This window comes from Cetorhinus maximus, unplaced genomic scaffold (assembly GCF_964194155.1).
Source record: "Cetorhinus maximus unplaced genomic scaffold, sCetMax3.hap1.1 HAP1_SCAFFOLD_798, whole genome shotgun sequence".
NCBI lineage: Eukaryota > Metazoa > Chordata > Chondrichthyes > Lamniformes > Cetorhinidae > Cetorhinus > Cetorhinus maximus.
The window spans coordinates 130,001-143,769 of NW_027596740.1; the positions used below are offsets into that span (position 1 = coordinate 130,001).

Sequence of the window (13,769 nt, forward strand, 5' to 3'; positions counted from 1 at the left end):
CCTTTTACCCCTTGATTATTTAGTATTTTTGGAATGTTATTAGTATCTTCTACCGTGAAGACTGAAGCAAAGTATTTATTCAACTCCTCTGCCATTTCCTGGTTCCCCATTATTATTCCCCCAGCCTCATTCTCTAAGGGGCCTATGTTCACTTTAGCCTCTCTCTTCCTTTTTATATATTTAAAGAAGCTCTTACTGTCTGTTTTTATATTACTTGCTAGTTTACCCTCAAAGTTTATTTTCTCCCCCATTATTTTTTTGGTCATCTTTTGTTGGTTGTTAAAACTTTCCCAATCCTCTGGCCAACCACTAATCTTTGCCATATTGTATGTTTTTTTTTTCTACTTGATTCTGTCCTTAACTTCCTTGGTTAACCATGGTTAGTTTATCCCCTTCCTTGAATCCTTCTTCCTCACTGGGATTTATCTTCGTTGTGAGTCATGAACTATTTTCTTAAACGTCTGCCATTGTTCACCAACCGTCTTTTCTGCTAAACTCCTTTCCCACTCCACTCCAGCCAACTCTGCCCTCATTCCTCTGTAATTACCTTTATTTATGTTTAGCAGAGTTGCTTCCAACCCAAGTTTCTCACTCTCAAACTGAATGCTAAATTCTACCATATTATGGTCACTGTTTCCTAGGGGATCCTTTACTCTGAGATCATTTATTAAACCTGCCTCATTACACATTTCCAGGTCCAGAATAGCCTGATCCCTGGTTGGATTCACAATAAATTGCTCTAAGAAACTGTCCCGAATATACTCTATGAATTCTTGCTCATGTCTACCTCTGCCAATTTGATTTTTCCAATCTACATGAAGATAAAACTCACCCATGATTAATTTACTGCCTTTTTTACATGGCCTCATTATCTCCTGATTTATTCTCTGTCCTTCAGTATAGCGACTGTTGGGGGCCTATAGACGACTCCCACCAGTGTCTTCTTCCCCTTGTTATTTCTTACCTCCACCCATATGGATTCTACATCTTCCAATCCAAGATCCTTTCTTGCTATCGTATTTATTCCAACTCATACTAACAAAGCTACCCCACCACCCTTTCCTTCCTGCCTGTCCTTTCAAAAAGTCACATACCCTGAATATTTAGTTCCCAGCTTTGATCTCCTTGTAACCATGTCTCCGTAATGGCTATAAGATCATTCCCATTAACCTCTGTTTCTGACATTAAACATAGAAATATAGAAACTAGGAGCAGGAGTAGGCCATTCAGCCCTTCGAGCCTGCTTCGCCATTCATTATGATGATGGCTGATCATCCAACTCAATAGCCTGCTCCCGCTTTCCCCCCATATCCTTTGATCCCTTTCTCCCCAAGAGCTATATCTAACTCCTTCTTGAAAACATTCAATGTTTTTGGTCTCAACTATTTCTGTGGTAGTGAATTCCACAGGCTCACCACTCTCTGGGTGAAGAAATTTCTCCTCATCTCAGTCCTAAATGGTCTACCCCATATCCTCAGACTGTGATCCCTGGTTCTGGACTCCCCTACCATCGGGAACTTCCTTCCTGCATCTACCCTGTCTAGTCCTGTTAGAATTTTATCGGATTCTATGAGATCCTCCCTCATTCTTCTGAACCCCAGCGAATATAATCCTAATCGACTCAATCTCTCCTCATATCTCAGTCCCGCCATCCCAGGAGTCAGTCGGGTAAACCTTCGCTGCACTCCCTCTATAGCAAGAACATCCTTCCTCAGATAAGGAGACCAAAACTGCACACAATATTCCAGGTGTGGTCTCACCAAGGCCCTGTACAATTGCAGCAAGACATCCCTGTTCCTGTACTCGAATCCTCTGGCTATGAAGGCCAACATACCATTTGCCTTCTTTACCGCCTGCTGCACCTGCATGCTTACCTTCAGCGATTGGTGTACGAGGACACCCAGGTCTCGTTGCACATTCCCCTCTCTCAATTTATTGCCATTTAGATAATAATCTGCCTTCCTGTTTTTGCTACCAAAGTGGATAACCTCACATTTATCCACATTATATTGCATCTGCCATGCATTTGTCCACTCACTCAGCTTGTCCAAATCACACTGAAGCATCTCTGCATCCTCCTCACAGCTCACCCTCCCACCCAGCTTTGTGTCATCTGCAAATTTGGAGATATTACATTTAATTCCCTCATCTAAATCATTAATATATATTGTGAATAGCTGGGGTCCCAGCACCGATCCCTGCGGTACTCCACTAGTTACTGCCTGCCATTCGGAAAAAGACCTGTTTATTCCTACTCATTGTTTCCTGTCTGCCAACCAGTTTTCTATCCATCTCAATACACTACCCCCAATCCCATATGCTTAAATTTTACACGCTAATCTCTTATGTGGGACTTTGTCGAGAGCCTTCTGAAAGTCCAAATAAACCACATACACTGGCTCCCCCTCATCAACTCTACTAGTTACATCCTCATTTATTTTGTTCTGAATACCATGTGTGTTTAAATAAAGGGCCGTTAATTTTGCCTTTTTACCATTTTTTCCCCCTTTGACCCTATTTAGAGTCATCGAGTCATAGAGGCCTACAGCACAGAAAAAGGCCCTTCGGCCCATCGAGTCTGCGCCAGTCAAACAAGTACCTAACTATTCTAATCCCATTTTCCAGCACTAGGCCCATAGCCTTGTATACCATGGCATCGCAACTGCACATCCAAATACTTCTTAAATGTTATGAGGGTTTCTGCCTCTACCACCCTTTCAGGCAGTGAGTTCCAGATTCCCACCACCCTCTGGGTGAAAACATTCTTCCTCACATCCCCTCTAAACCTCCTGCCCCTTACCTTAAATCTATGCCCCCTGGTTATTGATCCCTCCACCAAGGGGAAAAGTTCCTTCCTGTCTACCCTATCTATGCCCCTCAAAATTTTATACACCTCAATCATGTCGCCCCTCAATCTCCTCTGCTCCAAGGAAAATAACCCCAGTCTATCCAATCTCTCCTCCATAACTAAAACTCTCCAGCCCAGGCAACATCCTGGTAAATCTTCTCTGCACTCTTTCTAATCACATCCTTCCTATAATGCGGATTCCAGAACTGCACGCAATACTCTAGCTGTGGCCTAACCAGTGTTTTGTCCAGTTATAGCATAACCTCCCTGCTCTTATATTCTATGCCTCGGCTAATAAAGGCAAGTATCCCATATGCCTTCTTAACCACCTTATCTACCTGCCCCACTACCTTAAGGGACCGGTGGACATGCACACCAAGGTCCCTCCGCTCCTCGGAGCTCCCCAGGGTCCTACCATTCATCGTGTATTCCCGTGCCTTGTTTGTCCTGCCCAAGTGCATCACTTCACACTTATCCGGATTAAATTCCATTTGTCACTGATCAGCCCATCTGACCAGCCTGTCTATATCCTCCTGTAATCTAAGGTTATCCTCCTCACTATTTAACACCTCACCAATTTTCGTGTCATCCGCGAACTTACTGATCAACCCTCCTACATTCAAGTCTAAATCATTTATATTTACCACAAACAGCAAGGGACCCAACACAGATCCCTGTGGAACCCCACTGGACACAGGCATCCAGTCACAAAAAACCCCTCGACCATCACCCTCTGCTTCCTGCCACTCAGCCAATTCTGGACCAATTTGCCAAATTGCCTTGGATGCCATGGGCTCTTACCTTCGTTATCAGTCTCCCATGTGGGACCTTATCAAAAGCCTTGCTGAAGTCCAAGTAGACTACGTCAAATGCATTGCCCTCATCTACACACCTGGTCACCTCTTCGAAAAATTCAATCAAATTGTTCAGACATGACCTCCCCCTGACAAAGCCATGCTGACTATCCCTGATTAATCCCTGCCTCTCCAACAGGGAAACCCTTGTATGAAAGACGGGATTCAGTGACCATTTGGCTCACACTGTGACAAGTTCCTGGAGGGGTGGGATGGAGGGGGGGTAGATGATGAGAGATCCATAGCATCTGTTTGGGGAGGAATCTGTCACTTGGTTTCAGAGTGTGGGGTGTCTGACCACAGGGTACCTATTGGTTTACATGGACTGTGTAGTTACTGTGTGAGAGTTTGGGTGATAAAACAGCAGGAAGGGTCACCGGCTGCACAGGTTTGACCTCCGCTTTTTAGAATTTGAGCAACGGCTGGAGCCATAAGACCATAAGACATAGGAGCAGAAATTAGGCCATTCAGCCCATCGAGTCTGCTCCGCCATTCAATCATGGCTGATAAGTTTCTCAACCCCATTCTCCCGCCTTCTCCCCGTAACCTTTGACCCCCTTACCAATCAAGAACCTATCTATCTCCGTCTTAAAGCCACTGAAGTGCATCCGTGAGGCAGAGATTTACGTGGATAGCACGTTCAGAGAGGGGGTCACGCCTCAAGTTAGGGGCAAGCAGGCAGATAGGGAAGCGGTGACCGCCAGACAGTCCAACAGAAACAGGCAGGTAGTGCAGGAGTCCCCAAAGGTCCCGCTCACTAACTGGTTTTCCATTTGGGATATTAGTGAGGGTGATGGATCCTTGGAGGAGTGCAGCGAGAGCCAAGCCTGTGTCACCAGGCGGGGAGCCACATTCTAGGAAGGATGTGAACACATTGGAGAGAGTGCAGAAGAGGTTTACAAGAATGGTTCCAGGGATGAGAAACTTCAGCTATGAGGATAGATTGGAGAGGTTGGGACTGTTTTCCTTGGAGAGGAGAAGGCTAAGAGGAGACTTGATAGAAGTTTTCAAAACCATGAGGGGTCTGGACAGAGTAGATCGGGAGAAGCTGTTCCCGCTTGGAAATGGATCAAGAACCAGGGGCACAGATTTTAAGTGATTTGCAAAAGAAGCAAATCTGAGGTGAGAAAAATCTTTTTCACACAGCGAGTGGTTGGGGTCTGGAATGCACGGCCTGGAAGTGTGGTGGAGGCAGGTTCAGTCGAGGCATTCAAGAGGGCATTAGATGATTATTTGAATAGAAACTATGTGCAGGGTTATGGGGAAAAGGCAGGATATCCCACTAAGTTAAAATGCTCAGAGAGCCGGTGCGGACAGGATGGGCTGAATGGCCTCCTTCTACACCCTAACAATTCAGTGATTCTGTGAACATTAAAGTATAAGAGAGATTTTGTAACTTCTGTTATCCCTACAAATCTGCATATATCTGTAAAGGTATAGTTGAGGGTGAAGGAGTATTGTAATATAGTTCATCCTTTCTTGTTAAATAAATATTTTATTCTTTTGGTAGAAGTTCATTAGCAGACTCCTGTGACTCTGTTCAGTAACCCCTCTCCACGTATCTAAACAAACAAATTAAAGTTAGGATCTATCAAGCTGGGTTCCACCCTGGGTTCAGGCTTGTCCAGGGGTAATCTCAGCTGGAATCAGAACAATATACACATAGTAACAGACAGAATAACACAGACACAGACACCCACACACACAGACACAGACACACACACCCACAGACACAGACACACACACCCACACACACAGACAAACACATGCACAGACACAGACACACACACACACACACACACACAGACAAACACATGCACAGACACACAGAGACACAGACACACACACAGACACAGACACACATACACACAGACACAGACACACACACACACAGACACACACACACACACACAAAGACACAGACAAACACATGCACAGACACACACAGACACACACACACACAGACACAGACACACATACACACAGACACAGACACACACACACACAGACACAGACACACACACAAAGACACAGACAAACACATGCACAGACACACAGAGACACAGACACACACACAGACACAGACACACATACACACAGACACAGACACCCACACACACAGACACACACACACATACACACAGACACAGACACCCACACACACAGACACAGACACACATACACACAGACAAAGACACACACACAGACACAGACACACACAGACACAGACACACATACACATAGACACCCACACACACAGACACCCATACACACAGACACAGACACCCACACACACACACACACAGACAAACACATGCACAGACACAGACACACACACAGACACAGACACACAGACACACACACACACACACACACAGACACAGACAAACACATGCACAGACACACACACACAGACACAGACAAACACAGACACAGACAAATACATGCACAGACACACACACACACACACACACATACACAGATACAGACACAGACAAACACATGCACCGACAAACACATGCACAGACACACACAGACACACACACACAGACACAGATACAGACACAGACAAACACATGCACCGACAAACACATGCACAGACACACACAGACACACACACACACAGACACAGATACAGACACAGACAAACACATGCACAGACACACACAGACACACACGCACACACAGACACACACAGGCACAGACAAACATTTGCAAAGACACACACACAGGCACACACACAGACACAGCCAAGCACATGCACAGACACAGACAAAAACAGATACAGACACACACAGACACAGACACCCACACACACAGACACAGAGACACAGACAAACACATGCACAGACACACACACAGACACAGACACCCACACACACACACAGACACAGACACACAGAAACAAACACGCACACACACACACAAACACACAGATACACACAGACAGACCTGGTGAGCAGTTACAGGATCGAAGGGTTTGTACTGGAGAATCCCGACACTGGCTCCCACCCCATAAACCTCGGAAAACATCTGGACACATAGTCTGGAAAAAGGAAAAGTGTGTGACACAAGGATGGGAACATGTTCCAAGTCTTCAATACAGGAAGGTGGTAGCAGAATAGTACTGTCACTGGTCTTCATTCTTATTGATTTGTTCTTGGGATGTGGGCATCACTGACTCGGACAAAATTTGGCCCATTCCGAATTGCCCCTGTTCAGGGTCATTACAGAGTCAACCACATGGCTGTGGGTCTGGAGTCACATGTAGGCCAGATCAGGTAAGGACGGCAGGTTTCCTTCCCTAAAGGACATTAGTGAGCCGGATGGGTTTGTACAATATTTGACAATGGTTTCATGGCCATCATTAGACTTTTAATTTCAGGATCTCACTGAATTCAAATTTCATCACCTGCAGTGGTGGGGATTGAACCCAGAGCAACACCCTGGGTCTCTGGAATATAAGAGCAGTGACAATACCACTACGCCTCCCCCACCTCCACCAATATTCCACAGACACAGGGTATTGCGCTGGGGAACTGGGTCGAAATCCGACAAAGCAGATAGATGGTGGAATTTGAATTCAATACAAATCTGGAACCCCAGTGAGAGTCAGTGTTTGTGGGACCTGTACCCCAGTGAGAGTCAGTGTGTGTGGGACCCGTACCCCAGTGAGAGTCTGTGTGTGTGGGACCCGTACCCCAGTGAGAGTCAGTGTGTGTGGGACCCGTACCCCAGTGAGAGTCAGTGTGTGTGGGACCCATACCCCAGTGAGAGTCAGTGTGTGTGGGACCCGTACCCCAGTGAGAGTCAGTGTGTGTGGAACCCGTACCCCAGTGAGAGTCAGTGTGTGTGGGACCCGTACCCCAGTGAGAGTGAGTGTGTGTGGGACCCGTACCCCAGTGAGTGTCAGTGTGTGTGGGACCCGTACCCCAGTGAGAGTCAGTGTGTGTGGGACGCGTACCCCAGTGAGAATCAGTGCGTGTGGGACCCGTATCCCAGTGAGAGTCAGTGTGTGTGGGACCCGTACCCCAGTGAGAGTCTGTGTGTGTGGGACCCGTACCCCAGTGAGAGTCAGTGTGTGTGGGACCCGTACCCCAGTGAGAGTCAGTGTGTGTGGAACTGTATCCCAGTGAGAGTCAGTGTGTGTGGGACCCGTACCCCAGTGAGAGTCAGTGTGTGTGGGACCCGTACCCCAGTGAGAGTCTGTGTGTGTGGGACCCGTACCCCAGTGAGAGTCAGTGTGTGTGGGACCCGTACCCCAGTGAGAGTCAGTGTGTGTGGGACCCGTACCCCAGTGAGAGTCAGTGTGTGTGGGACCCGTACCCCAGTGAGAGTCAGTGTGTGTGGGACCCGTACCCCAGTGAGAGTCAGCGTGTGTGGGACCCGTACCCCAGTGAGAATCAGTGTGTATGGGACCCGTACCCCAGTGAGAGTCACTGTGTGTGGGACCCGTGCCCCAGTGAGCGTCAGTGTGTGTGAGACCCGTACCCCTGTAAGAGTCAGTGTGTGTGGAACCCGTACCCCAGTGAGAGTCAGTGTGTGTGGGACCCATACCCCAGTGAGAGTAAGTGTGTGTGGGACCCATACCCCAGTGAGAATCAGTGTGTGTGGGACCCGTACCCCAGTGAGAGTCAGTGTGTGTGGGACCCGTACCCCAGTGAGAGTAAGTGTGTGTGGGACCCGTACCCCAGTGAGAGTAAGTGTGAGTGGGACCCACACCCCAGTGAGAGTCAGTGTGTGTGGGACCCGTATCCCAGTGAGAGTCGGTGTGTGTGGGACCCGTACCCCAGTGAGAGTCAGTGTGTGTGGGACCCGTACCCCAGTGAGAGTCAGTGTGTATGGGACCCATACCCCAGTGAGAGTCAGTGTGTGTGGGACCCGTACCCCAGTGAGAGTCAGTGTGTGTGGGACCCGTACCCCAGTGAGAGTCAGTGTTTGTGGGACCCATACCCCACTGAGAGTCAGTGTGTGTGGGACCCGTACCCCAGTGAGAGTCAGTGTGTGTGGGACCCGTACCCCAGTTAGCATTTATCTTTTAAGGGGTTAGATTGAAACCCTTTCTCCCTTTCCCATTCTGACGGTGAAGTTGCTGGAATCACTGGCTGGGTTTTGGGTAATTGCTACTCACTGGGTGACAGCCAGAGTTTGCTCCAAGGATATATTTGCAGCTGGATATCGATGTCAATCCCATGGTTGCATTGCTGGCTCCGTGATAGGCTCCACTGGAGAGAAACCAGTCACAGAATGTCAGAAAACTATTCAGTCATCAGTTTAACAAAGACATTCCCCATCGCTGCCCAGTCTCTGCTCCTTTTTAACTCTTAACTGTCCTGAGAAATGTCTGAGCAATCGTTTCAGTTTATTAATGTGGTGCACAGATGTCTGTTTCTGCACTGCTGTGGGATCAGCATCACAGATTCCTCCACTTGCTGCTGCCTCGAGGTAGTTAAACCAGGCAGGGGCGGTTTGGATGTTCGAGATGGAAACGAAAACTTTAACATTTTGAAGCAGGGAAAAACACACTCGACCTCGTCCTCACCAACCTGCCTGACGCAGATACATCTGTCCATGACAGAATGGGCAGGAGTGACCACCGCACAGTCATTGTGGGGAGATGAAGTCCCGTCTTCACAATGAGGATACCCTCCATCGTGTTGTGTGGCACTATCACCGTGCTAAATGGGATAGATTTCACACAGATCTAGCAACTCAAGACTGGGCATCCATGAGGTGCTGTGGGCCATCAGCAGCAGCAGAATTGTACTCGAACACAATCTGTAACCTCATGGCCCAGCATATCCCCCACTCTACCATTACCATCAAGCCAGGGAATCAACCCTGGTTCAATGAAGAGTGCAGGAGGACATGCCAGGAGCAACACCAGGCATACCTAAAAATGAGGTGTCAACCTGGTGAAGCTATAACACAGGAATACTTGCCAAACAACATAAGCAGCAAGTGCTAGACAGGGCTAAGTGATCCCACAACCAACAGATCAGATCTGAGCTCTGCAGTCCTGCCACATCCAGTCGTGAATGGTGGTGGACAATTCAACAACTCACTGGAGGAGGAGGCTCCACAAATATCCCCATCCTCAATGATGGAGGAGCCCAGCACATCAGTGCAAAAGATAAGGCTGAAGCATTTGCTACTATCTTCAGCCAGAAGTGCCGAGTGGATGATCCATCTCGGCCTCCTCCGGAGGTCCCCAGCATCACAGATGCCAGTCTTCAGCCAATTCAATTCACTCCACATGATATCAAGAAATGGCTGAAGGCACTGGATACTGCAAAGGGTATGGGCCCTGACAATATTCCTGCAATAGTACTGAAGACTTGTGCCCCAGAACTTGCCACGCCCCTAGCCAAGCTGTTCCAGTACAGCTACAACACTGGCAACTACCCGGCTATGTGGAAAATTGCCCAGGTTTGTCCTATCCACAAAAAGCAGGACAAATCCAACCCGGCCAATTACCGCCCCATCAGTCTACTCTTGATCATCAGTAAAGTAATGGAAGGGGTCATCAACAGTGCTATCAAGCGGCACTTGCTTAGCAATAACCTGCTCACTGATGCCCAGTTTGGGTTCCGCCAGGGCCACTCAGCTCCTGACCTCATTACAGCCTTGGTTCAAACATGGACAAAAGAGCTGAACTCCCGAGGTGAGGTGAGAGTGACTGCCCTTGACCAAGGCAGCATTTGACAGGGTGTGGCATCAAGGAGACCTAGCAGAACTGGAGTCAATGGGAATCAGGGGGAAAAATCTCTGCTGGTTGGAGTCATACCTAGCACAAAGGAAGATGGTTGTGGTTATTGGAGGTCAATCATCTCAGCTCCAGGACATCACTGCAGGAGTTCCTCAGGGTAGTGTCCTCGGCCCAACCATCTTCAGCTGCTTCATCAATGACCTTCCTTCCATCATAAGGTCAGAAGTGGGGATGTTTGCTGATGATTGCACAATGTTCAGCACCATTCACAACTCCTCAGATAATGAAGCAGTCCATGTCCAAATGCAGCAAGACCTGGATAATATCCAGGCTTGGGCTGACAAGCGGCAAGTAACATTTGTGCCACACAAGTGTCAGGCAATGACCATCTCCAACAAGAGTGAATCCAGCCATCGCCCCTTGATGTTCAATGGCATTACCATCACTGAATCCCCCACTATCAACATCCCGGGGGTTACCATTGACCAGAAACTGAACTGGACTAGCCATATAAATTCTGTGGCTACAAGAGCAGGTCAGAGGCTAGGAATTGTGCGACGAGTAACTCACCTCCTGACTCCCCAAAGCCTGTCCACCATCTACAAGCTACAAGTCAGGAGTGTGATGGAATACTCCCCACTTTCCTGGATGAGTGCAGCTCCCACAACACTCAAGAAGCTTGACACCATCCAGGACAAATCAGCCCACTTGATTGGCACCCCTTCCACAAACATTCACTCCCTCCACCACCGATGCACAGTAGCAGCAGTGTGTATCATCTACAAGATGCACTGCAGGAATTCACCAAGGCTCCTTAGACAGCACCTTCCAAACCCACAACCGCTACCATCTAGAAGGACAAGGGCAGCAAATAGATGGGAACACCATCACCTGGAAGTTCCCCTCCACGTCACTCACCATTCTGACTTGGAAATATATCACCGTTCCTTCACTGTCGCTGGGTCAAAATCCTGGAACTCCCTTCCTAACAGCACTGTGGGTGTACCTACACCACATGGACTGCAGCGGTTCAAGAAGGAAGCTCACCACCACCTTCTCAAGGGCAACTGGGGATGGGCAGCTCTGAAGAAGAGTCATACAGACTCAAAACGTTTCTCCTCATCTCTGTTCTAAAAGGTCTTCCCTTTACTCTGAGGCTGTGCCCTCGGGTCCTAGTCTCTCCTACTAATGGAAACATCTTCCCCACGTCCACTCTATCCAGGCCTTTCAGTATTCTGTACGTTTCAATCAGATTCCCCCTCATCCTTCTAAACTCCATTGAGTATAGACCCAGAGTCCTCAAACGTTCCTCATATGTTAAGCCTTTCATTCCTGGGATCATTCTCGTGAACCTCCTCTGGACCCTCTCCAGGGCCAGCACATCCTTCCTGAGATACGGGGCCCAAAATTGCTCACAATATTCTAAATGTGGTCTGACCAGAGCCTTATAAAGCCTCAGCAACACATCCCTGCTTTTATATTCTAGTCCTCTCGAAATAAATGCCAACATTGCATTTGCCTTCCTAACTACCGACTCAACCTGCAAGTTAACCTTAAGAGAATCCTGGACTAGGACTCCCAAGTCCCTTTGCACTCCAGATTTCTGAATTCTCTCCCCATTTAGAAAATAGTCTATGCCTCTATTCTTCCTACCAAAGTGCATGACCTCACACTTCCCCACGTTGTATTCCATCTGCCACTTCTTTGCCCATTCTCCTAACCTGTCCAAATCCTTCTGCAGCCTCCCCGCCTCCTCAATACTACCTGTCCCTCCACCTATCTTTGTATCTTAGCCAGGATGCCCTCAGTTCCTTCATCTAGATCATTAATGTATAAAATGAAAAGTTGTGGTCCCAACACTGACCCCTGCGGAACTCCACTAGTCACCGGCCGCCATCCTGAGAAGGACCCCCTTATCCCCACTCTCTGCCTCCTGCCAGACAGCCAATCTTCTATCCATGCTAGTCCCTTGCCTCTAACACCATGGGCTCTTATCTTACTGAGCAGCCTCCTGTGCGGCACCTTGTCAAAGGCCTTCTGGAAGTGCAAGTAGATAACATCCATTGGCTCTTCTTTGTCTAACAACTCATTACCTCCTCAAAGAATTCTAACAGATTTGTCAGGCATGACCTCCCCTTGATGAAACCATGCTGACTTTGCCCTATTTTATCATGCACTTCCAAGTATTCTGAAATCTCAGCTTAATAATGGACTCTAAAATCTTACCAACGACCGGGGTCAGGCTAATCGGCCTGTAATTTCCCGTCTTTTGCCTCACTCCCTTCTTAAACAGGGGGGTTACATTAGCAATTTTCCAGTCCTCTGGGACCCTCCCTGAGTCCAGTGATTCCTGAAAGATCACCACTAACGCCTCCACTATCTCTTCAGCTATCTCCTTCAGAACTCTGGGGTGTAATCCATCTGGTCCAGGTGATTTATCCACCTTCAGACCTTTCAGTTTTCCCAGCACCTTCTCCTTGTTAATGGCCACCATACTCACCTCTGCCCCCCGACTCTCTTGAACTTTGGGGATGTTACTCGTGTCTTCCACCGTGAAGACTGACGCAAAGTACCTATTCAGTTCCTCCGCCATTTCTTTGTTCCCCACTACTACTTCTCCAGCGTCATTTTCCAGCGGCCCAATGTCCACTTTTGCCTCTCTCTTACCCTTTATATATCTAAAAAAAACTCTTGCAATCTTCTTTTATATTACTGGCTAGTTTACCCTCATATTTAATCTTCTCCCTCCTTATTTCTTTTTTAGTGAAGATTCCACAGGCAGAAAGGGAATGGGTGACCATCAGGAACAGTAAAAGACTCAGGAAGGTAGTGCAGGAGTCCCCTGTGATCATCCCCCTCTCTAACAGATATACCACTTTGGATACTGTTGGGGGGGGAATGGCCTCTCAGGGGAAAGCAGCAACAGCCAAGTTCACTGCACCATGGGTGGCTCTGCTGCTCAGAGGAACGGGAGGAAAACAAGTGGCAGGGCTACAGTGAGAGGGGATTCAATAGTTAGGGGCACAGACAGACGCTTCTGTGGCTGCAAACGTGAATCAAGGATGGGATGTTGCCTCCCTGGTGCCAGGGTCCGGGATGTCACCGAGCGGCTGCAGGACATTCTGGGGAGGGAAGGTAAACAGCCAGTGGTCGTGGTACACACTGGTACCAACGACATAGGTAAACTAAGGGATGAGGACCTGCAAACTCAGTACAGGGAGTTAGGAGATAAATTAAAATGCAGGACCTCAAATGTAGTCATCTCAGGATTACTCCCAGTTCCACGTGCTAGTGAGAGCAGGAATAAGAGGATAGGCCAAATGAACACGTGGCTGGAGAGATGGTGTAGCCGGGAGGG

At 48.1% G+C, this 13,769-nt stretch overlaps 1 protein-coding gene across 1 annotated transcript in view; it reads right to left on the reverse strand.

The window, feature by feature from the left end:
- The window catches only part of LOC144674787 (alanine--glyoxylate aminotransferase 2, mitochondrial-like), a gene marked incomplete at its 5' end in the record, with an annotated part of 48,650 nt that overhangs the window by 24,736 nt on the left and 10,145 nt on the right, over positions 1-13,769 (reverse strand). Inside the window, 2 exons of the mRNA XM_078535986.1 lie at positions 6,655-6,748; positions 8,834-8,927. Of these exons, the coding sequence (XP_078392112.1) occupies positions 6,655-6,748; positions 8,834-8,927 (188 nt within the window). The remainder of the gene's footprint in view (positions 1-6,654; positions 6,749-8,833; positions 8,928-13,769) is intronic.